General features: G+C 41.4%; 1 protein-coding gene across 13 annotated transcripts in view; it reads right to left on the bottom strand.

Moving 5' to 3' along the window:
• Nucleotides 1-25,725, bottom strand: part of CADPS (calcium dependent secretion activator) — a 483,060-nt gene that overhangs the window by 171,401 nt on the left and 285,934 nt on the right. For all 13 annotated transcript variants that reach the window (XM_073009971.1, XM_073009972.1, XM_073009975.1 and 10 more), the window contains exons 7-9: nucleotides 23,577-23,688; nucleotides 16,079-16,218; nucleotides 3,415-3,481 (exon numbers count right to left, since the gene is read on the bottom strand). In XM_073009971.1, the coding sequence (XP_072866072.1) occupies nucleotides 3,415-3,481; nucleotides 16,079-16,218; nucleotides 23,577-23,688 (319 nt within the window). The remainder of the gene's footprint in view (nucleotides 1-3,414; nucleotides 3,482-16,078; nucleotides 16,219-23,576; nucleotides 23,689-25,725) is intronic.

Below are 25,725 nucleotides of genomic sequence, written 5' to 3'. Positions count from 1 at the left end.
GAGGCCAGGCATGCTCCCAAGTGATTCCAAGACAGACTGCTGTGCCAAGTGCAATGAGAAGCACTGAGGGGCGAGAACCATGCATGACTCAGCACTGCTTTTTTATTTATTTATTTTTTTTTTAAGACAGAGTCTCACTCTGTCTCCCAGACTGGAGTGCAGTGGCGCAATCTCCACCTCCCGGGTTCAAGCAATTCTCCTGCTTCCGCATTCCCCGTAGCTGGGATTACAGGCACAAGCCAGCATGCCTGGCTAGTTTTTGTATTTTTAGTAGAGATGGATTTTCACCATGTTGCCTAGGCTGGTCTCAAACTCCTGAACTCAAGTGATCCGCCCACCTCCGCCTCTCAAAGTGCTGGGATTACAGGCATGAGCCAGTGCTCCTGGCCAGCACCGTCTCTTTTGATGTGTCTTGTCTTCCCATTTACATTGTATGCTCTTTAAAGTGGATACCAGTTATTTTTACCTTCCCAGTATCCATTTCTCCTTCTGGTAATGGCATCCTGATTTTGCATGAAAGGCAATCCAGTGGGACTGTCAATCCAAGTGCCACCCCTTCTTCCTGCTAAAAGTTGGGAGTGAACAAGGTTGGACTAAACCAATTCTCCCTCTATGAAATTTGACCCTCAAGGAGAGATGCAAGGATGGAAAGTGGTCAGAGCCAGTCTGTCTCATGACCACACCAGCAGCACTGGCCATGGTTCCAGGACTTGTGATGGTTAATATAAGGTGTCCACTTGGTTGGATTGAAGGATGCCTAGATGGCTGGTGGAGTACTATGTCTGGGTGTGTCTGTGAGGGTGTTGTCAGAGAAGATTGACAGTTGAGTTGGTGGCCTAGGAGAAGACGACCCATAACCAGTGTAGATGGACACCATCCAATCAGCTGCCAGCGCAGCTAGAACAAAACAGGTGGAAGGAGGTGGGATAAGTTTGTTTGCTGAGTCTTCAGGCTTTCATCTTTCTTCCCTGCTACATGGTTCCTTCTGTTCCTAATGCCCTTGGGCATCAGACTCCAGGTGCTTTGGCCTTTATACACTGGGACTTGTACCAGTGGCTTGCTGGGGGCTCTTGGGCCTTTGGCCTCAGACTGAAGGCTGTACTGTTGGCTTCCTTTGTTTTGAGGTTTTCAGACTCAGAATAAGCCACTACCAACTTCTTTCCTCCCCTGTTTGCAGACAGCCTATTGTGTTGCTTGGCCTTGTAACCATGTGAGCCAGTTCTCCCTAATAAATGCCTTTTCTTATATACATATATTCTATTGGTTCTCTCCCTCTGGAGAAGCCTAACACAACTTGGATTTTTGGAACTATGCTGGCCCTGTTCTTAACATGGATGGGTAATTCAGACTTTTTTCACAATTCTATGAGTTAACTCCAAAGCCTTCCATAGATTCATTTTTTAAACCTTAATTAGCTTGAGTCTATTTCGGCTGTTTGCATATGTAGAACTCTAACGGATTCCTTTCTGGAAGCTAAATACCAGACCTTAGTTCTTCTCTATGTCCTCTCAATGTGCTCCACACAAAGTAGGTGCTGAATAAATATTGGTCAGTTAATAGTCTGAGGAAATGTACTGCAAGCTACAATAGCTTCAATTGCTTAGCCATGCATTATTTTAATTATTTATTTTTTTTGGAGACAGAGTTTTGCTCTTGTTGCCCAGGCTGGAGTACAATGGCACAGTCTCAGCTCACTGTAACCTCCACCTCCCTGGTTCAAGTGATTCTCCTGCCTCAGCCTCCCTAGTAGCTAGGATTACAAGCATGCACCACCACGCCCGGCTAATTTTTTGTACTATTACTAGAGACAGGGTTTCACCACGTTGGCAAGGCTAGTCTTGAACTCCTGATCTCAGGTGATCCACCCGCCTTGGCCTCCCAAAGTGCTGGAATTACAGGCGTGAGCCACCATGTCCGGCAGCCATGGGTTATTTTGAGGGATGGGCATCATTCCAAAATGTTCTTTGTGGCTAAATCACTTTAAGGTTTTGTTCTACCCTACAACAATATTGAAAGCAAAGATTACCTCTTGCTTGTTAGGGTCAGAGAGCTGCATTTTGCCTTAGTGGCACAGCAGAGACTTAAGTAGATCTATAGACAGTCTAGTCTTAGAAGTTCAGAGTTGGTGGAACGCTCAAGGTCATTTAGACCTAAAAGGGAGTTGCTTTATAGCCAGGTCTCCGAGTATAAAGTACTCTAAATATTGGTAGCACTCCAAATATTAATCCTGGTCAAGTAACCCAATAAGCACCTTTGTCACTCAGTTCCAAGTTGACTCACTTTGTGAAATCTTTCAGAGTACAGCATAAATTAGATTTCTGCAAATTGAATTATAGTTTAAATGCTCCGGTGGAGTCTGAAAATTAAAAAGAGGTACTGGAAAATTTCTTTGTAAACTGAAAAATCCTGATGCAAAAAATAAATACCCCTCCCCAACCAAAAAGATGGGGTCTTTCAAGGACAGGTATTACTATTTCTGGAAAAAAATTTAAGAAATGCTCAACAGTAAAGGTATTATTTATATATGACTAATGTATTAACATCAATATCTGCATCTACATTTGTATCCACATACACAGATGTTCCCTGCAGTATTAAGAATAGTCTAAATTGGGAAAGTCCAGAAGTCTATCCAAAAGGGAAAAGTTTACAGATATTAGAGCCAGAGTTATGTGTGTAAACATTGAAGGTATCTAAACAACTTGTGTGGAAAAAGCAAGTTGCAGAACAACTTGAAGAATTTGGTTTGTTTAAGTAAAAAAAAAAAAAAAAAAGAAGAAGTTTACTAGAAACATTTATTCTAGACATTAAACATAGTTACGGGACATTGGCTAAGACTTTTGGAAGCACCAGGCACCAAGAAGAGTAGAGCACTTCCACACAGGTAATTCAAATTCAAACACACTAAATAATAAAATAGAGGCAAAGAGTCCAACTAAATTCTGACTTTACTCATAATGCCTATCTCAGTTCTTTTCAAAATACTACATTGTTTTCAGCCAAAGTCAATGTCCCTGTAGCCCTCACCTGGCATGAGCTTGCTCCCTCCTGGAATCCTTCATCCCTGGCAGGAGACCGGGCAGTGGTGGGAGTCTACTCTCCCCAACTTATCTCACATATTTCTGTATTGTTCGAATTAAAAAATTATGAGTACCCATTAATTTTTTAAAAATTTAAAGTGATATAAAAATAGAGAATAGAGCACAAGGGAGCCCTTTGGGTACTGGAAATGTTCCATATCCTCCTCTGAATGGTGGTTACATGGATATATGTAAAAATTCATTGTGCTAAATGCATGAGCTCTGTGTATTTTATTAAAGTTATACTCAGTTAAAAAGCATTCATTCATTCTAGCAAATCTTTAATACTGATGTCTCTTAAGACTGATATTATTAGAGTTGAAGAGTTAGTTACCTGCACCAATACAAAAAATCTTTTCTTCCATCTCTTCCAGACATTCTTACCAATGGCCCATAAATACCTAAGGGAAAGGAGAAAGACCAGAGCTGCATTAATGCGTGAGTGAGTGAATTGTTGAACACACTTTGCCATGAAGCTTGATACTTATAAACATGGAAATGCACATGGCTCAGGAACAGGGCACAGATTTTGGAGCCTGTGGTTGAGCGTAAGCAACAGCAAGCACTGTTCACTTCCACTTACGGGAGGAATTGAGGCCTATCGTGAGACTTAGACTCCTTGACTGATTCCAGAAAGCACCTTGGAAAATGTTATGCTGCAACTTAATTTGTGTACGCGCTAAAAGTCTTTTAGGTAGGGGAACTCCTGAAAGACTGCACGCAAAAGAAAAAAGAGGGTGCTAAATCTCACAACTCTTTTGCCTCTTGTCAAGTTTCATTCAGGAAAACCTTCCCTTGTTTTCTTTTGCTGTATTGCAGGTGTATTACACGGAGAAACGCGGGTACATTACAGGGAGGATGTTCCAAGTCAACACAGGAAGTACTACCCACTTCCTTCCTCCTTCTCCAAAAGCTCTTCTGTTGAAAGAAATTAATTTTTTATACAGGAAAATAAAATAAAAAGGAGGGTTGAGAACTACAGAGGCAGAGCTCAAAGCTATCTGGATATGTTAAGATAAGTATTACTGTTTTTTTTTTTTTGAGAAGGAGTTTCACTCTTGTTGCCCAGGCTGGAGTGCAATGGTGCGATCTCAGCTCACCGCAACCTCCTCCTCCTGGGTTCAAGTGATTTTCCTGTCTCAGCCTCCCAAGTAGCTGGGATTACAGGGATGCGCCACCATGCCTGGCTAATTTTGTATTTTTAGTAGAGATGGGGTTTCACCATTTTGGTCAGGCTGGTCTCAAACTCCTGACCTCAGTTGATCCATCCACCTCAGTCTCCCAAAGTGCTGGGATTACAGGTGTGAGCCACCGCGCCTGGCCTAAGATCAATATTACTAATCAATTCATGTATTATCCTATCTGCTTTGTGGATTGTTACATATTGAACTGGCACCGATCTAGGAATCGAGACTGGCATTTTTCAGGCTCTATCCAACTAAGAAAGGAGAGATCTGGTCATACTGAAATACATTCAAACACTGAGTTCTAAAACTGGCTTTACCTGTTTATTGTCATCAATACCCACTGGAAAACTTCCAAATCCTCACTTCACCTCAAATCAGACAGAATTTCTGCTTTGGAACATAAAGAAGAATTCACCTAATTAAAATTTTTCCTGCCTGACAAATTTCGGCGGCCCTTAAGAGTGGCTGGCAGCCAAAATCTACTCAGACCTTCAAGCCAGAAACCCAGGAGTCATCCTGGGTCCTTCTGTTTCCTCATCCTTATTCCTCGGTAGCCAAGTGTAGTTGAGTTTTTACCTCCTGGGGAGTTCCTCACGGCGCCGTCTTCCCTCTTCCCACTTCCACTATTTCAGTCCCCACCCACATTTTTTGCTTCCATGGACAATTATAGAGGAACCTCTTAATTGGTTTCAGGGACACGAGAATGATTTTCATCCTATTCCTGGAAATGAGACAGAGCTTACCACCTGCAAATCTTATCATGCCTTTTCCATGCTAAAATTCCTTCAGTGCCTATCCCCTTCCCCTGCCATTTATATGAAAAGTGCCTCAAACTTTGGCCTCTTACATTTCATTTTTATGATTGGTCCCACATCTGTTCACCTATTCTATTGATTTACTTGATATTTTTCTTTAAATTAACTTACTTAACATGAATACATTTATTTTGAAAAGGAAACTATATTATAGGCTTGATATACTAATTATACATTATGTAGCACACATTAAAATATATAAATGATTACACTTGTCCCTCAGCATCTACAGGGAATTGGTTTCAGGACCCCTGCAGACACCAAAATCCACAGATGCTCAAGTCCCTTACATAAAATGGTGTAGTATTTGCATATAACCTAAGCACATCCTTTTTAAAAAAATTTTTTTCTTTTTTTGAGATGGAGTCGCACTCCGTCACCCAGGCTGGAGTGCAATAGCATGATTTCCTCACTGCAACCTCCACCTCCTGGGTTCAAGTAATTATCCTGCCTCAGCCTCCTGAGTAGCTGGGATTACAGATGTGTACCACTATCCTGGCTAATTTTTGTATTTTTAGTAGAGATGGGGTTTCACCATGTTGACCAGGCTGGTCTTGAACTCTTGACCTCAGTTGATCTGCCTGCCTTGGCCTCCCAAAGTGCTGGGATTACAGGCATGAGACACCTCGCCTGGCCCCTCCCATATATATTAAATCATCTCTAGAATACCTATAATACGTTGTACAATGTAAATACTATGTAAATAGTTGTTCTACTGTATTATTTTTAATTCACATTATTTTTATTATGGTATTTTTATTTTTCATTGTTCCCCCCCCCCAAATATTTCCCATCCATGGTTGGTTGATTTCTCAGATGTAGAACCTGTGGATAGGGAAGGCCAATTATATCTGATCCATGCTCGTCTGTATATCATTAAAACAATCTAGTGGCATGAATGCACTCAGGAAAACCTTAGCCTATAGGGACAAAGTCCAGCATCTTGACCTAGCCTAAACAACTTTTCATTTTCCATCTCTGCTTACCCCCCTGACTTGGTTCCCGCACATTGTATTATCTACATTGTGTATCTGTAATTCCTGACCACACCATAAAAATTCACACTTCTGTAACTTGGTACAACCTATGCTGCCTGGGATGCCTTCTCCCTGTTGCTCATGGGAAAACTCATATTCTCCCTCAGTTTAAACCTTTACTTTGATGTCATCATCTCCTAGGCCTTGTAGATAATTCTGCTGTTACAATTATCACACAGCTTTAATTTATTTGTGGTTATATTTATTGTTACTATTGAACTGTGAGTTTCTGGAGGGAAGGAACTCTGATACTGCTTTCTAAATACCTAGCACAGAACCATGTTCTTCTTTCTGAATTACTATCAGTTCCTGATATATGGTAACTGGTCAATAGACGTTTGTTATAGTTCAGTTGGTTGTAAGCGCCATGCTCTTGAGAGATCAGAGCAATCTTTCTAAAGATTTCTGATGAGATTTTAAAACACTGCATACAAAACATGTAATCCATTGCCAAGTTCTTCAAGCTTGCCTTCCCAAATGTACCCCATATCATTCCATCCCTATTGCAACTACCCAGTCAAGTCACCATCAACACTACCTGGACCATGACAGGAGTCTGCTAACGGACTTTCCTACTTTCCTTCTTGTGTCTATTCTCCATTCATCCTGCGGTAGCTAGACTGACCTCTTAAACGGGTAAATCAGATCGCCAGTATGCTTATTCTAAATATGAATGGGAAACTATGGAAGGGTTTTAAAAGGGGGGGAGGGGGGATACAATCATATTTCTATTTAAGAAGATCTCACTGGCTGCTGGATAGAGAATACACTGTAGGAGGAAGGGGGTGGCAAGAGAGAAAGCAAAGAGATCAGTGAAGAGCTGGTCACAGGGGCTCAGGCAAGAGAGGTGATGGCTGGACCAAAGCTGAGGCAGGGAGCACTGACCGGATGACTGATAAGTTTATCAGCCCTGTGCTGCGGCTGAGGCCGGTGCAAACAGCTCTAGGGTTACATAGATCATCTAGCTGTCCTGGTCAGTGCTTAAAATAATATATTAATGTATTCATGGACTAAATGGACATAAGAGGGAGGTTCAGCTAGGGCTAAGGAGAGAGATTATTGGCTTGTAACAGTTAAGAGTATAATCTTTCAGTTCTAGTTCTACCAGTTACTGTGAGATGTTGGTCAAGATGCTTAACCTCTTGGTGCTCCATAAGACAGATCAGTAATGGTTCCTCACTAATATGGTTGTTGTGAGGATTAAATGAGACAGTGGTTGTGAAGTATAAGCATGAGGCACGTCAGGAAGTAGATGCACAATAAATGCCAGCTTTATTACAAAATCTCTCTATGGGCAGAGGAAAATGTATCATTTTAGCACCAAACAGTAAGTTAAATATGTGAAAGGAAATCTTGAACTTAGGTACATAGGGAAGTAGATGATGTAAAAAATCAAATTCAGGAAGTGGGCAAGAAATTTTGTAGTTTTTTTAGTAATGACTAGCAAGATTGTAACAGCCTCACACTTTTCTGGAATTATATCTGGCAGCTACTAACGCTTTCCCTTTACTTTGCATCCATAGAAAGAGATTTGCAACAATGAATACAGCTACAACATCTATTGTGTATATAATCATAATACATGAGAATAAAAGTAGAAAAAGAAGTTCATAGAACCCATAAAGTGTAATTCATATTGAATCGTTAACTACTCCCTCATAATAAAAACAATAACTACTACTTAGTGAAGTGTTACAAGTTTTCTGTGCTGTGCCAGGCACTTTGTGTGAATTTATTACACTCATCTGGAGGAGTTAAGAGCTTAAATCCGGAGATACCCAGATTCATGTGCAACCTTGGGCAAATAAATTACTAGAGTTATCTCTACTTTGGTTTTCTCATCTATACAATGGGGATAATAATAATGGTATCTACCTCAAGGGTGTGAGGATTAAAGTAGAAACATAAAGTGCTTAGAACAACAGCTAGGTTAAAGTAAATACTTACTATTAGCTATATCATTACATACTATTAATCCTGTTTTACAGTTGAGGGAGCTGAGGCTGAGAAAGTTTAAGTAACTTTCCCAGGTTCCACAGCGGATGAAGGACACAGTCAGAAATTAAACTCAGAACAGTCTGACTCTAAAGCACCCTCTTCTTCACACTCTTCCTCCTCCTTTCTAGATGACAAACTTTGGTTTCTTTTTTTGAAGTAAGAACATGAGTCACGATTCTAATTGAACAGAGGGGATTTCTGGTTAAAGGCTTCTGAATGGGAAAGCTGGTGGGATCAGAGAAAAAGCAACAATTTTCCTTCGGAAAGTCTGCTTGAGGGAGGGGCTTTCCCTCTGAGGTTTTCCTCAGAATTTATTGCTAATTTGGCACATACCAGAAGGTGTCAAAACCAAGAAAAACTGAGGGCTGAGATGTACTGTTTCTGTCTAGTCAGCTCCGGCTCTGCATTTTCTTGGGTGGAAACATGCTCATTAAATAGGATGCACAGTACCTGGAGCAGATGGAAGTTCTGTTATTGCAGACATACAGGTGGCTTCCCTCCTAGCTCCTCACACTACAGGCAGATCTATTTGTGTGGGCATTAATGGCCCTGAACTCTCTGTCTTCAGGCTGTCCGGATATGTGGAAATCTGGATTTACCAATAGATAAAGCAGTATTCTAATGTACTAAGAGGCAGTTTAGACCAGTGGTTAGATCTCAGACTAAAGGAGAAACACCTAAGTGGCAACTTTGGCTCTGTCATTAACTTTCCTTTGGCTTAGCGGCCCTGTGCCTCAGTTTCCTTAGCTGTAAAATGGGGATAACATAATAGTTACTTTATAGAGTTCTTGTGAGAACTCATGAGGGTGATATGTGTCAAGCACTGAGCATGCTCACTGGCACGTGGTAAGGGCTGGATAAGTATTATTGTTGTTGTTGTTATGTGTGCTACTATTTGTAGTAGTAAAAACAGTCCTCACAGTGGCTCACACCTGTACTCCTAGCATTTTGGGAGGCTGAGGTGGATAGATCAGTTGAGGTTAGGAGATTGAGACCAGCCTGGTCAACATGGTGAAACCCCATCTCTACTGAAAAAAAAAAAATTAGCTGGGCATGGTGGTATGCATCTGTAGTCCTAGCTACTCAGGAGGCTGAGGTATGAGTATCAGTTGAACCTGGAAGCAGAGGTTACAGTGAGCTGAGATCATGCCACTGCACTTCAGCCTGGGTGACAGAGCAAGACTCTGTCTCAAAAAAAAAAAAAGAAAAAAAAAGAAAAAAAAAAAAAGCAGTCCTAGTAGAAAGAGTAAATAATTACCAACTTTGCAAAGGGTTTCTCTTTGGATTCTTTATTTGAATTCACATTCAACTTTTGGGTGCACATCTGTTGAGAAGGAAAGTGAGGTACACATGTCTGGGTTTGGAGCTCCAGGCCATATTTTGCATCATGATTTGAATATATCCTCTCTTATGACATTTTTGTAAAATTCTTGCTACTGGGTCACTGACATTCATGTTATTCACTGGGGACATTTTAGTTATATGAGAGGCCAGAGTGAGCGACCTACAAAGGATTAAAAAAATAAGAGGAAGATTCATCTGTGTTCAACTTAAGTTCCAGGAATCCCCCAAAATTGCTGAATCATGGAAGACCACCCTGGCCTCAGTGTCCCTCTGCTCTGGGACTACTTGGCAGTGTAGCACCCATGGCAATGCTTGTAACTTTTCATTTGAATAAAAAAAGGGACAGTCTTCTCTCATATGATATTTGTGAATTTAATGTGAATTAGTAACATAGCTCTCTTTATTAAATATCTACTCTTGCAACTGTCAAGTATACAATATATTGTTATGAATCATAGTCATCATATTGTACAATAGGTCTCTTGAATTTATTCCTCCTTGTCAGAAATTCTTCATAAGAATTTCTTATAAGACTAGAAGTCACAGTGAGACAAGAACCATGATTCCTACAGGGATGCTTTTGTCCTCTTCTTGGGTGTGAAGGAACATATGCAGAGCAGGGAGACTCCAGGTACCTCAGCTATCTTACAGCAGCCCAGCAAGAAGAAGCATGGGCTGGGGAAAATTACAAAGAATAGATGAAAGCAAATAACAATGATGATTACAACCAATACCACTAACAACAACTCTTCTATAGCTGTAGCTGTTACCATGTATCAGACCTTGTTCTAAATACTGTACATGTATTAGCTCATTTAGTCCTCACAACAACCCTACAAGACAAACACTATTGTTATTTCTGTTTTACATTGAGCAAAATGTAGTCCAGAGGGGTTAAGAAACTTGTCTATAGCTAGTACGTGGTTGTGGCAAGAATTGCATTCCAGGCAATTTGACCTAATTGGCATTTAGGGATAGTAAAGAAGACAAAGTAGAATCACAAAGATATTCGGCTAATTCCAAAGAAGGCAGAAAAATAGGAAAAAGGGAACAAAGATCAGATAGGACAAACAGAAAATAAAAAGCGAGGATGACAAATAACAAAATAAGTTTAAATCTATCAATAATAACATTAAATGTAATTAGGCTAAATATCTCAACTAAAAGGTAGAGATCTTCAAATCTGAGTTAAAAACTTAGACCGCATTCTATGCTGCCTATAAGAAATGCACTTTATAAAAGACACAAATAGGTTAAAAATAAAAAGATAGAAAAAAAAGATTTACCATGCTAACACTTTCTTTATTAAAAAAACTGGAGGGGCTATATCACTGTCATACAAAGTAAATTGCAGGAAAAGAATATTGCTGGGGATCAAGATGATTATTTCATAATGATAAAGGAGTAAGTCAATCAAGAAGACATAGCAATCTTAAATGTTTATGCAGCTAACAACAAAGCTGCAAAATATATGAAGCAAAACCAGACATAACTACAAGGAGAAACAAATTTAAAATTGTAGTAAGAGATTGAGAGCTTCCTCTAAATGAATGACAGAAAATCAGTAAGGATATAGATTATTTGAACAACACTATAAACTGACTTGATCTAATTGACATTTATAGATAAGAAGTCAACAAGGGAGATAAAATGAAACACTGAAGATATTTAATTAGTCTAGTCCAGTATCCTGGTTTTAGAGTCTGTGCCAGAAAGAGTGGTGTCTTGGAGACCTATGAGGAAGAGAGAAGTGTGATGATTTTGAAGAACAAGAGGTCTAGAACAGTAGCACAGCTACAGAAATGGAAGGGGAAAAGAGATTTTAAGAAGATAGCCGAGTGTTACAAACTGTATTCCTTTTGAAGTTTGTTAAAAAATAAAAGGATAATCAGAATTGCTGCAAATTACTCCTGGTTGGTGGACTGTGATTTATTGAATGAATTCAATGTGGAGCCATGAGGAACTCTCTATTTTAGTCAAGCTTCAGGCCCTCAGTTAAGGTTGGATTGCAAGCAATAACTCTGGACCCAGCTCTAATGCTTACTCTGACTTGGGCAAGACTTTTAACCACTTTAAGCTCCAATTGCTCTAAGTGTAAATGGGGGTTCATTTATTCACTTATTCATCTAAACAATAAATAATTCACTGGACTTTTGCTACATGTCAGTCTCTGTATGAAGGTCCTGTGAAAAAAGGGGACAAATTTCCCTTCTGACAAGGAACTCACAGTCTAGTGGGAAAGACAGACAACGAACTAACAAATAAAGAAGTATATGATATAAATGATAACAGCTCTGGTGAAAACAAAACAGAGTAAGAGAGAGAGGGAGGACACAGGTGGGCCAGGTAAGGCTTTCTGATAAGGTATAGAAATGTTGGAGATCTGGGTGAAAGAGAAGGGAAACAGCCGGGACAAGGGCCTTGAGATGGGGGTGTACTTTGTGCCTGGGAGGAAGAGCTAGGAGGCCAATGTGGCTGGAACAGTGATCAAGACCAGGTAGGCAGGGTCTCATAGTCATGGTAACAACATTGGCTTTTACTCTGAATGAGATGGGGAATCACTGGAGGTTTTCGTGCATTCAAGTGGCAGGATCTGACTTGCGTTTTTTAAAGAAAATTCCCTTGCTTCACGGTAGGAAATAGAATACGGGGAGGCAGGAGCAGAAGCAGGGAACTGCTTATGAGGCAGGAGCAGCAAGTGAAGGGAAGCAGCAATGGAGGCTTGGAGGCCAATGGTGAGATGGAGGCAGGGGTGAAGGGTTGAATTCTAGATTTATCTTGAAGATAGAAGGAAAAGAATTTGATGATGGCCAGGTTTGGTGGCTCATGCCTGTAATCCCAGAGCTTTGAGAGGCTGAGGGGGGAGGATTGCTTAAGGCTAAGAGTTTGAGACCCGCCAAGGCAATATAGTGATATCCCATCTCTATAATTTTTTTTTTTTTTTTTTTTTTTAAATCTTAGCTGGGCGTGGTAGTACATGGCTGCTGTAGTCCCAGCTACTTGCTACTTGGGAGGCTGAGGTGGGAGGACTGCTTGAGCTCAGGAGGTCAAGGCTGCAGTAAGCTAAGATTGTACCTTTGCACTCCAGTCTGGGTGACAGATCAAGACCCTGTCTCAAAAAGAAATACAAAAATTGATGGTGGATGAGAAAGAAAAATATCAATGATCACTTCAAGGTTTTTGGTCTGGGTATCTGGGTGAAGGGGGGGTTCATTTATTAAGATGGGAGAATGATAATACCTACTCCTTGTGAGGCAGTTTCAGTGATAAAATAAGAGAATGGATGTGAACGTACTTCCTGAACTTGAAAACACAAATACAGATAAAAAAGATGAAAATTAGAAAGGCACCTAGGAGTTGCTGATTCTCAAATATGCCCAGATACTAACATTTTAAGGTCAAGAAGCAGTGTTGATTTTTCCCATTGACACATTTCTATTCAATAAAGCTATTCTGAATGGCCCAGTGGCTCATTCAAAGAACCACAGTGCACACCAATATTCATAATTCCCAGTGATTCTTATGTTCCTTTTATGTTTACAAAAACCTTAATGTGGAAACAATTTATAACCTCAGCTATGCTTCTTAAAAATTCCTTTTTCGGCTGGTCACAGTGGCTTATGCCTGTAATCACAGAACTTTGGGAAGCCAAGGCAGGCAGATTGCTTGAGTCCAGGAGTTTGAGACCAGCCTGGCCAACCTGGCAAAACCTCATCTCTACCAAAAAATACAAAAATTAGCTGGGTGTGGTGGTGCACACCTGTGGTCCCAGCTACTTGGGAGGCAGAGGTGGGAGGATGGCTTGAGCCTGGGAGGCAGAGGCTGCAGTGAGCAGAGATCACGCTGCTGCACTCCTGCCTGGGTGACAGAGCCACACCCTGTCTCAAAAAAATTTGTTTTTCCTTTTTCTCTCCCATTTTCTAAGCTGTGACATTGCTCTCATATTTCTATCCTTCTTTACACAACTGGGCTCAGTAAAACTATTTTAAGTTTAAATGGAAACAATATTGTAGTCCATAAACATTTTTATTTTCCCTGAATAGTCCCTTAGGCAACTACAGTTGCTCACCCCTGATTTAGGCCACATTGGGTCTGATGGTGTTATTAAGGTATCCACCGTTCACTTTTCAGAGCTATTTTAAGTTCTCTTGGTGTATTTCCTGGCAGGGATAATTTTAAAATGGAGGTCTAGCAATATGAAATAGCTATGAAACCTGTCAGAAGTGAGTTACATATTTCTTCTGTCATCTGTAGGGTCAAGGTAGCCTGAAATATGTTAATAATTTTACAAACAAATCAACACAAAAATTCCCCAATCCAAATCAGTTAGTTCAGTTTCCAGCAGAGTGAATGAAGAAAATGTGGGAAATGGGAATTCATCCAATAGGGAAAATAATACCTGTGTCAAGTGGTTGCTGTGGAGAATAAGTGACAGAATAAAACTCCTAGTACAGTGCTTCAAAGGGGACTCGAATGTGGGTTGAGGCACTGATCATCTTTTTAAAGGAAGTTGAAAAAAAAGCAGTTTAGAGGACAGATACATTCATTCATATTCTGTTCTCTATTTTCTCTCTTTGATCTGCCCTATCCCCTTTGTCTCTCTCTCTCTCTCTTTTTATGTCTGTTCTGCTCACTCATGTGCTGGTTCCTTTAGCAAATATTTATGGAGTATTTATGAGGCAGGATTTTGCTAAAGATGCAGATCTTTCCTTGTGTACTACAGAAACCTAATTGAATTATCAACCCCTTTGTCTTGAAAGTAGGATGTTCATCACAGAGAAGGAAGACATATTAGGGAGAAATTCCATGAATATTGTCAGAATATATACCAGGAGCATGATAAGAAGGAAGAACGGTAGACCTCAGCAATGTTTCACGGCATTCTAATTTAATTGAAGAAAATCTGGTTGTACTTTATCCTGGACACTTGACAAAGGACTGAGTATATACTTAGGGCCCTGCATACGCTCCTATGGCGTTTTCACACCCCAGGTAGAAGAGCTTTGCCCTAATCCCATCTCAGGCTTGGAATAATTTGGCCTCAAGACAATGCAAAGCAAATTCTCTAAATCCAAACCAAACCTGGCGTTGAGTCACTGGTCTCCAGCTCACAGGTGACCTTTGCTTCCTCTGGAACCCTTCATACCTGAACCTCTCTGGTGCCCTGACTGGTAGGTCTTTGTTTTTCTCTGGAACCTTGGGCATTTTTCACTTCCTAGAACTCCGAGGTACTGTGGCTAGGCTCCCGTTTTTACTCTCTGACTGCATGCTGCTGTGGTCTGCTCATCTACTGGGAAGTTCAATTCCTGTCCTGGACTGCATGTGAGCTTCTGTTTAATCCTGTCTTAATTACGGCTAGGCCCTGAAATTGGGTTTCTGAATTCCCCAAACCTCTAGCACATCTAACCAACCCTCTTTTTTTTTTTTTTTTTTTTTTTTTGAGATGGAGTCTCACTCTGTTGCCCAGGCTGGAGTGCAATGGCGCAATCTTGGCTCACAGCAATCTCCGCTTCCCGAGTTCAAGCAATTCTCCCGCCTCAGCCTCCTGAATAGCCAGGATTACAGGCGCCTGCCACCATGCTCAGCTAATTTTTTTGTATTTTTAGTAGAGATGGAGTTTTACCATGTTGGTCAGGCTGGTCTCAAATCCTGACCTCAGGTGATCCTCCTGCCTTGGCCTCCCAAAGTGCTGGGATTACAGGCTTGAGACACTGTGCCCAGCTGTAACCCTCATTTTTAATGGTACTTTTAACACTTTGAGCCCTATCATCAATATATATACACCCAAAAAAGAATTAATGAGACCTCTCTAGGGCCCAGAGTGGCTGAGCAGAATGATAGCCAGTTGGCAGTGTACCTGCAGAATACCCGCCGAACACTCCATTCCCTTCTACCAGTTAAACTCTCCCTTTTCAGAGTTACATGATTATCATGTTTTCTGAGATAATGAGATCCATGTGATTTAGTTTAATAGGTCATGGCTCCCCATATACTCAGTCATCAACGAACACTTTCTAGAAAAATCACTGGTTTTATTTGTAAAAAAAATATATAGCATCTTACCTATTCTTTTTACTTCACTTGAAATTAATTGGTCATTTTTCTCAAACCTTAAGAAAATGAAAATGATCACAGATTTTCTATTTTTCTTCATTCATTTAAATGCTGCACTAAATACTAAAATATATTAAATGTGAATTGATTGAAGGTGGCCTGTCCCTGCTGCTCACACCGCGAAGATGTGGTTGCTGACTGAGGTGTGAGTGAGTCATATGCAGAGTCTAATGATCTGGATGCCTCTGACAAGGTACACAGAGCCTACAGGACCTCCCTAAACTAGAATCACCTAGCATGCTGCTTAGACATTTTTGAATTGTCCTAGAAATGCTATTAGAGAAAGAGAAGGACATTTTTCTATCTTGACAGCAAAAATGCAAATACAGTCATCCTAAGAATTGAGGGAGATTACAGTAAATATCAAAGTAAAATATTTTAATATGGCTCCTTTATATTTCCTTCTACATAGTTCTCTGAAGATCTTGTATTTGCTTCTGTTTTTGTTTTGAGAAATGAACAGATGTGTGTCCAAAACTGCTAGTTGGGGAAGAAACACTTACCCAGAATGCTTCATGTTTTGAGGCTTATCCATTCGGACAGCAAGTTTGATTTTCAGATCTTGGTCAGGGCAGTTTTTGGAGACTGTCATTTTGTGCCACTCTGACTGTTTGGGGCTGTTCGGGGTGGGATGGAGAATAACCTGTAGGGGAAAAAGGACAAGCAGCTAGGAAAGAGAAGCACCATTATGTTTTTATAGATGAGAAACTTTGATTCTGAGTAGTGGAGTGACTTGAACAGTTCTCACTGTGGAGCAGCCATGCCTGGGTACAGAAACACATTCTTTTGCTCCTTCCTTCTCTTCCTGGCAAATTTTATAAAAGTAAAGTTTTCTGTAATTCTGTAATGATCATTCTGTCATGAAAATCATGATTTCTGTGATTCTGCTTTGACTTTTCTAATGTTCAGACGTACTAAACAAACCCAGAATGCAGAACATTGTCCACACATTATTCTCTACATCTTTGTATAAGAAGATGGATGTATAAAAGGAAGAAATATGCTTATATATGAGAGAGTCCTTTTTCTCCATTCTTTAGGATTTCTTTCACTTTTCAAGAGGAGAAATTCTTCAAGGCCCCCAGGGGAAAATGGAAGGAACCTTATTTGATGGATGAGAAATGTGGGATTCAGGGAAGGAAAGGGACTTGCTTGGAGGCACACATTTCAACCTGATTTCACCTGGTCTGGAAATCTTATCACACAACACCCAACTTTGCCCAGGCATGGATGAAAGCACACATGACTTGAGGAAGGATGAGCTCTTAGGAAATGCCTTTCACCAGTGTGCTTCAGAGATGGCAGTTTAATTTGGGTCTTCTGCATCCATTCTTATTGTCTGGAATTCTGAGAGTGAAACAGGAAGTGAGTAACTCACTAAATCCACTTTTTCGCTTTGTGATCACAGAGTTCTCAGGAGCCACAAGGGATCTGGGGAACATGCATTTAGGGAGGAATGGAATATTTGGAAAATCCCTGAAACTAAGGGAACACGAACTAAATATAGGCACAACAAAAGCTGGGCTTGCTAAGATTTGCTTCTGTGATGGCAGCATGCCCTGGTTTGTGGCTGTTTTCAAAGTATTTATTTTCTCCAGGTGCAGGGACGGCAGGCCCCTTTCCTGGGCTTCTTTCACCTCTGGAGGTGGCCGTGAGGGGCTCACGGTCTCATGGGGGGACACTCTGGCCTTCTAGATGCTGTATCAGCTTCACTAGTCATGCAAGCTTGGCCCATGCTTGAAGGGTAGACACGTATGGCTTCCTGTGTGATTGTGGAATAAGACTGCTGAGAGGAGGAGGAGAAGGCCATGGCAGAGAGAAAAAAAAAAATCAGCCCACTTAGCTGTGCTTCATTTATGCTGATTTCTTAGCCCTTCTCTTTCTGGGCCTGACCCTTTTTCTTCATTAAATTCCTTATCTCCGATGAAATATACGTTCTTGCTAACCACAAATTTCAAGTCTTCCCAATGTCTTATGACATGATTGAAATACAGAAAAGCCTGATTTTTCAGAACAGAGGCTGTCAATGTTTTATGATCATGCACTATTTTAGTATAATGTTTTTGAGCAATTAGCCCAGTATCTATATGCTAACATTTTATATTACATAAGTTTACTTTGTGTTAATATATTACCTTATTGCATATGTCATAAAATATACACAAATCAAAGATGGGCTAAAGATTTAAAAATCCATATTTTGGAATAACTTGTGAATTGTGGTGGTTGTGGTATTATTAGCTATATTTAAGGTACCACATAACCTTTAGGGCAAGGTACATTGTTGATGACATTGGTTATAAATCCATAGTTCGAATAGTCTTCTAAATAATTTCATCATGTCTTGACTGACATCTTGTCCCATCTGATTACATTGGCATTGTTTTTATCTCATGATATGAGTGACAGAATGTTTGCTAGTAGGTCAGGTGTTGGCTCCACCATTTTCTTGTTTGCCAGGCTTGCTTTGCTAGTACTACCTCCAAATCAGAGCTTTTGTGCAGTTATCTTCTGAGGCCGCTTGTTTATTTTGTAAGGGTTCATTCAGTTCCAGTTCCAGCATAAAATGTATAAATTCACTTAACTGGCACCAGAGAACTGCAACATGTCATAGGACAGATGCTGGGAGGAAATGAGTGAGTTAGGGCACTGCTGGGTCGTGGAGACCTCTCCCTTTTCTCCAGGAACTGCCTGTTCTTACATGTCACCCTGTATCACGTGCCACATCCCGAGGCCCGACCCTTTGAGGCAGCTGCTGATCTCAGTGACGCTGACCCTGCATCCTGAGGTGGTCTGGCCTAAGAGAGGTAGTGGTGAGATGTGCTGGGAAGTCAGGAAGGGAGGTGCTGGTAAGAGACACCCCATCCAGGGCCAGAACAGCAGTAAGTAAGAAAGGCCCTGGGCTTCTGTCTGCTCCTGCCTATTTGGCAAAATCACAGAGGGAGCAGTGCTCTGGGCACCCGGAGCTCATTAACAGGCCTTTCGCCATATGGATTCTGGGCGTGCTTCCCACTGGCAATATGGTGTCCATTCGTGATGCAATGGCCGCAGCTCATTACCGGCTGTGCCACAAAGACTTCTTTCCGTGTGCAATTGCTTGCTGGGGAGACCTCCTTTCCAGGGTGGATGGAGAGATGAAGTGACCACAGCTCTCTTCTGTCTTTGCCCGCACCCTGGATACCCCTGACAGGCTGATGACTCATTTGTATGTGTCAGTGATGCTGAATTATGAGGGTCCTTCTGGGTGCACATGAGTCCCAAGCAGACCAGACACCTCATCTGGACATTCCAGGCTGCTAATCAAGTACTTTGTCAGTTCAGCCGCAGACCATGTGTGCTGTGCTTTGATGTGGGGATGCTGATGTGGCCGCCACGACCCACCCCCTGCAGTAGCTGCACTCCAGCCAGCCGTGGCTTCTCCTAGTTGCCTGGGCACACAAGGCAGGGCCTGCTGGGGGACTGCTTTACCTTCAGCCTTTACCTGATGGATGCCCTTCTCGACTTAGCTTATATCTCTCTCGGTACCTCTTGCATACCCCAGGAAGGAATCCCTGCCCCTCAGTCTGGATGACTGGATTCTGCCTTCTTGCTAAGTGCTTCATTTCCAGGTGTTTTTTTTTTTTTTTTTCTTTTTGGCCTAACAGAACACTTCCCATGTTGCACTATAATTTCTAGTTTTATGTCTGTGTCCCTTAAGCTTCTTGAGGTTAAGGGTTTTTACCTGTCATCATTCCTATTTGCTTTGTGCATAGCACAAATGATTGGACACAGCAGGCCTACAGTCCTATAATATTGCAGGGTTGGGAAGGATGCAAGAAAACAGGCACTCTCTTCCGCCTTTTGTGGAAGGATCAATTGGTGCATGCACTTTAGGGGACAATTTGGCAGCAAATTTCAGTCAGCAAAATATATTTTGAAAACTTATTCTATAGATATCCACACATATACAAAGAAATAAATTCAAGGCTAGTCACTGAAGCATTGTTTATATAGCCAAAGATGAAATAATCTAAAAAATCATCAACAGAGGATTTGTTAAATAAAATGGATCTACATAGTGGAATATAATGCAGTTATGTAAAAAGGAGATAGGTAAGTCTAGGGTCATATGAAAACTACTCACTAAATACAATGATTTCAGGGACCATGTAGAGAAGCGTGGATATAGAAACTTCCAATTGTGCTTTTTTAAAAAGAGGGGGAATATATGCTTACATATGATATGTTTGTACATGCAGAGACTATTTGGGGAAGGATAACCAAAAGTTGAAAAGAATTTTTTTTTTTCTGGGAAGGGATACTAGGGTGAGATAGAAGAGATAATCACTTTTCACTATATATCAATTTTAACTTGTTTTCACAATGTACCTGAATTTTTTTTTTAATTAAAAAGGTTATTAAAAACAAAACACAACACTAAAGAAACAAACCCAAAAGTGGTTGAATGAATACATGTAACACCAGGATTCTAAACATGGGTCTGCTAAGTGTGGGAAGAATTAGAGCATAGAAACACTCTCTCGTGAGGTCCAAGTGTGGCTTCACTGCACTCCTGGGTCACCCAGCTGCTGCCCATGAAGATGCTGCCAGCAGAGGGTGTCCAGCCAGCACAAGGGCCAGGCAGGCCAGCTCCACTGCAACTGGCAGAAAGTTTCTTTGGCACAAAGGAGGGGTAAACTAGCATCTGGGGGAATGTATGAGGGGCCTGAAGAAGAGAACGAATCATTATGAAATTAGTGTGTGTGTGTGGCTGTGGCAAGCCCATGACCTTCACCACAGCAGATCCCAGGGTTTTCTTTTTGTGTAGGGACAACATAGTGTAGTGCAAATAGCCCTGGAGGTGAGGCAACATTTCTGAAGGAACTGGACCCTCTGGGCCTCAGCATGCTCTTCTGTACAAAAGAAGTGATGACTGTGGCTGCCTCAGCAGGGTTGTCTTGAGAGAGCACTGAGGGGCTGTGCACAAAGTCTTTGGGATAGTGGCCTGGCCCATGCATGGGCCCCTGACTGGCTGGATGGCTCTGGAGAAGTCTCCTGCCTTCCATGGAAGCAAGTTTTCTCATCTATAAAACAAAGGATTTCAATATGCCAGTGGCCTTAACTTTTCTGAGTAGAAATGGCTTTGAGAAGTCGGTGAATGCTTTGGTAGCCAGTCCAGAAAAATGCATATAGGCCCAGGCACAAACATATTTGTAAACTATTTCCAGGCTGGGTGCGGTAGCTCATGCCTGTAATCCTAGCATTTCGGGAGGCCGAGGTGGGCGGATCACTTGAGGTCAGCAGTTCTAGACCAGCCTGGCCAACATGATGAAACCCTATCTCTACTAAAAATTCAAAAATTAGCCAGGTGTGGTGGTACGCGCCTGTAATCCCAGTTACTTGGGAGGCTGAGGCATAAGAATCACTTGAACCTGGGAGGTAGAGGTTGCAGCGAGCCAAGATCATGCCACTGTACTCCAGCTTGGACAACAGAGAGAGACTCCAGCAAAAACAAAAACAAAAATAAAAACAAAAAAACAGAAAACAAACAAACAAAAAAACAAACAAAAAAAAACCCCAAAACATCCAGGGCATTCTGGATCCTGGGTCTTCGGAGGCTCATTGTGGACCCAGGTTGAGCATCCTGGGCTGGTCAGTTACACTTGTTCCTTCTAACACTAATATTCAGGGTCTTTGAGACTCATGATTCTTAACATCTGCCTTCTTGGAAAAGGAGAAATTTGAAGAAAAATGAAAGGCAGGATAATTCCTCCACTCTATGTGTGTCTGTCTTTCCCTACGGACAGAAATGAGTATCTATCATTTCTCAAAGAAAACAACTAAACCTTTTCTTTCATCATCTCCTCCTCCCACTTTTCTGGGTAGGGACACTGTTTTTTGCTTTTGCTGTTAGCTTTATTTACTTTTCATTTTACCTCTATTTGCAGTCTATGCTGTAGTAATACGACTCCAGGTTGATTCTATAGATGAAAGCCAGATTGGAAAAATGGGTGAAAGAAAGGAAGAAAAAAAGGAAGCACAGGAAATGAATTATTGCTGGCATTGTTAGGCGTGTGTGCCTGTGTGCTTGTTAGGGGTGGTCTCTCATTATGCTCTAGATGTTATATCAGAGGCTCAGAGAGATTGTCTGGGCTGAGATCACTTAGCTTTCAGGAGTGATTATGCATTAAACCAGAATGAAATAAAATATTTATTTATTTATTTATTTTATTATTATTATTATTTTTTGAGATGGAGTTTCACTCCTGTTGCCCAGGCTGGAGTGCAATGGTGTGATCTCGGCTCACTGCAACCTCCGCCTCCCGGGTTCAAGTGATTCTCCTGCCTCAGCCTCCTGAGTAGCTAGGATTACAGGTACCTGCCACTATGCCTGGCTAATTTTTTTTGTATTTTTAGTAGAGATGGGGTTTCGCCATGTTGGCCAGGCTGGTCTCGAACTCCTGACCTCAGGTGATCCGCCCACCTCGGCCTCCCAAAATGCTGGGATTACAGGTGTGAGCCACCGTGCCCGGCTGAAATAAAATTTATTGAAAGCCTATGTGCTGGGCTCTGGGTATAAGGTAGTGAACAAAATAGTTTAGGTTTCTATCTCCATGGAGGTTTTACAGTCCAGTGGGGCAGACAGAAGCCTGAATTTCTGTCAGTTCTGTTCCTTTCTCTCATTGGTGGTCACTTCAGTAGTGCATGTGAACAAGGAGCTGAGATAGCAAATGAAGGGGACTGAGCTGTCAGGAAAGGACTCTCCAAGGAGGTGGCGTTTATGCAAAGAAGGCATTTATGCTTTTTGAAGGTTGGGAGATGGGGAGATGACAAGAGATAGAGAGAAAGTTCCCCGAGGAGGGAGAGAATTTGGTTTATATGAGGGATTGAAATTTGGCCAATGATGCTGGGGTATAGTAGGCGGGGAGGAATGTGGCAGCAGATGGGGGTGAAGAGGTGAGCAGAAGCCAAATTAAACGAGTTCGGATTTTGCCATAAGCAGGTGGGGCAGGTTATTGGCAAAATCAACTTGTGAAAATATTACTGGCTTCTTGGGGCAGAGTCAATGGTTCAGATGCAAACAGAAATTTCACTATTATCTCAGTGGTTTTCAAGGGGGTTGGTACCACCTCTCGGGGGTGTCTCAGAAATTTTAATGACGTTTTGATTGACAAAACAATGGGTGCCAGTCCCTGTTGGCAGTGAGTGGGTGGGTCCAGGGATGCTAAACATCCTGCAAGGAATGAGATGACGCTCCCTAGTGAGGCAACTTCCTGCATCCCTTCTGACTTTTGAATATTCCCATGGGATATTAGTGGAGGTGAAAAAATCTGTTTATAATGAACTACATGGAGATCCTAACTCTTGTCTTACATTTCAGATCAAAGTCTTTTTGGCACACTTCTAAGGAAATTAAGGACACTTTACTAAGTATTGTTTAACATTTCAGTAAATCAGTTTACTGATGCTCAGGCTTAGGAGTCACCAGTACAGCACATCTCCACACCTCACAGTGGGTTTTGTAGCTGTCACCCTCACAGTGACTCTTCACATGGGAACAAGCAGAGCACTCCTCTATTAGATCTTTGAGTATTTACATTTTGAAGTTTTTTACTATTAATTTACTTCCTTTTGCTTCTCTCTTATGTCATTGTGTTGACTTTAACATTGTCAGGTGGGTAGGCAGTTACATCGTCTAAGAATTCCACTTTAAGACAGTAAAAGACATTACAAATCTTAACTCTAAAGGATGTTTGGGTCTGATAGTATTGAGAACTCCTGCTCTATCTCCTGTAGGGCACACTCTTGTTATCCCAGCTTTGTAGAAGAGAACCTGAGGCTCAGAGTGGTTGAGGAACTTGTTCAAGGTCACCCAGCTAATGTAGAGTGGAGTCCAGGATTTAAAGTTCAAAACTGAGCCTCTCAGCACTTGGCAATGCTGCCTTTTGGTGACCTGTGCACTGGAGACCTAGCTGGGGAAATCCTCTCTCTGGAGTCCCCCTTGTGATGGGAAGCACTTACCCGCCCGAGCTCCTTATCCTCCAAGGCCAGGACGCCTGTGCTCTCTGTGAACAGCTTCACCTTCACAGCTGGCAGTGCATGGGTTGTGGAGAAGTCACCCTGGGTGCCCCAGCTGCAGACAGAATCAAAGCGGTCATTGTAGACATATCTGCCTTGATGAGTCTAAACTATTCCACTGTTTCCAGGTCAGGTGAATGCAGGGTTAACCCAAGGCAGCATTAGCTGTCACATCTTTCTCTCCTCCCCTTCAAAGCTGCCAGAGTAACAAAAGTGTTAATTAACTTGTTAGGCAAATGCAAGACAGATGCTCAGAAAGTTGCCATGGTCTTCACAGAGCACTATAAGGAATGACTTGAAATTAGCATAAACTCAAGTTGGTGAGAACTTGTTCCCATGCATTTGCTGTATCTACAAACTATTCCAGGGAAATCACTAATATTTCATTGCATCCTTTGACTTCCTCATTCGTGAAAACTGCAGTTGTAGATTTTGGGATGGGGCTTCAGTTGGTTCAAGCCAACACCTGACTTTCAAATGAGACTTCAGCAGTAGTGGTGGGGAGGTGGGGAGCCCCATTTTCACTGGCATTCAAAGATGAATTGAATAAGGAGATTATGGAGCTCCACCCTGTTAAGGTCAAAGAGAGATTGAAGGGAGAAGGATGAGGATGTGGGAATGCCATTCCCTGCTCATAGTTTGTGGATATCTGAGTCTCAGTTTTCCCCAGATGGGAGCCTGGCTTACCCAGAATCTGGGTAGAGCACCAGGTGTGGCTCACATGAGCCACAAATGCAGCCTCTTCATTCACTCATTATTATTTTTACAGAGAATTAATCTCTCTCCATTCTGTGCCTGCAAGCAGTGTGATCTTCCAGAAGTGTTAACTGGATTGCATTGAGCCCCAGGTCCATGGCACCTGTTCCATTCCTGTTGCTACCTATGGACTGTCACTCATCTGCTCCAATTTCACAAGCCTCCTGACTCTGCCATCTCAGGCCTGTTACATGTATGGTTCCTCTGTTGGCAATGTTTCTCCCCACCCCACCCATTCACTGGGCTACCTCTTTGGGGCTCAGCTTAAAACCACTGTCCCTTGATCTCCCAATCTACACTGGGTTCTGGTATTAACCTCTCTTTAGCATACTACTTAATTTTGCATTCTAGCAATCATTGGATTTATAATTATTGATTTGTGTCATTATTTTAGAGCAGAATCCCCTAATATTCTGTAAACTCCATGAGCATAGCGACTGTGTTTTTATGTTGCATACCCAGAACTTAGCACAGTGCTGGACATATAGAAGGAACTTAACAAATATTTGCTGAATAAATGAATGATGCCAAATATAATGTCTTTTACAGAACTAGAAAACAGCATAGATACTCATCATTTACAGAAGTTTTTCATTTTACTTTATACAATGACTAACTTCTATACTTTAAAATGTTCATTATAATTTTTAATGATTCTATATTATATTTTCTCTATGTACCATAATTTATTTAGCCATTCTTCTATTATTGAAATAGAATTGAACATTAATTTTGTTTTGTTTTGTTTTTTGAGATGGGGGTCTGGCTCTGTTGTCCAAGCTTGTCTTGAACTCCTGGGCTCAAGCGAGCCTTCTACTTCAGTTTCCTGAGTAGCTAGGAGTTAGATATTAATTTTTGATTTCATCTCTGACTGTTTCCTCAGGATAGAGACCTAGCTGGGAGATCATTTCTTCTTTCATCAACAAAAATTTAGAGATCTTACACTGTTGCAGGAGCTGTGCTCATCAATGCACACTTTCAAGGCTTGAGATGCCTATTCCCAAAATGCTTTCCACAAAGGCAGTGACTATCCTGCCACCATTTGGGAATGAAAGTGCAAATCACAGGGCTTCCTTCTTGCCTGTTCTGAGTGTCATTACTCACTTTTTCTTCCGGCCTATTTTATCATTGTTGTTTTCATGGATATTTTGTTGACTACTAGCGGGCTTGAACATTTTACCCTGTTTGTATTCTTGTTTTGTAAATTATGGAAATCTGCATCCTAGTCTCAGTGTTGTCTTCAATCAAATAAATGCTATTAACTCAAAGACACAGGGAATCTAGTGAGAGTTGACAAAAGAAGACCAGAAAAATTGAGATGAGGGGAAACCAGATC

The sequence above is a fragment of the Chlorocebus sabaeus genome, chromosome 22 (genome assembly GCF_047675955.1).
Source record: "Chlorocebus sabaeus isolate Y175 chromosome 22, mChlSab1.0.hap1, whole genome shotgun sequence".
In the NCBI taxonomy this organism is placed as follows: Eukaryota; Metazoa; Chordata; class Mammalia; order Primates; family Cercopithecidae; genus Chlorocebus; species Chlorocebus sabaeus.
Note: the sequence above shows the minus strand (reverse complement) of the source record. Positions and strands in the feature narration are given on the sequence as shown.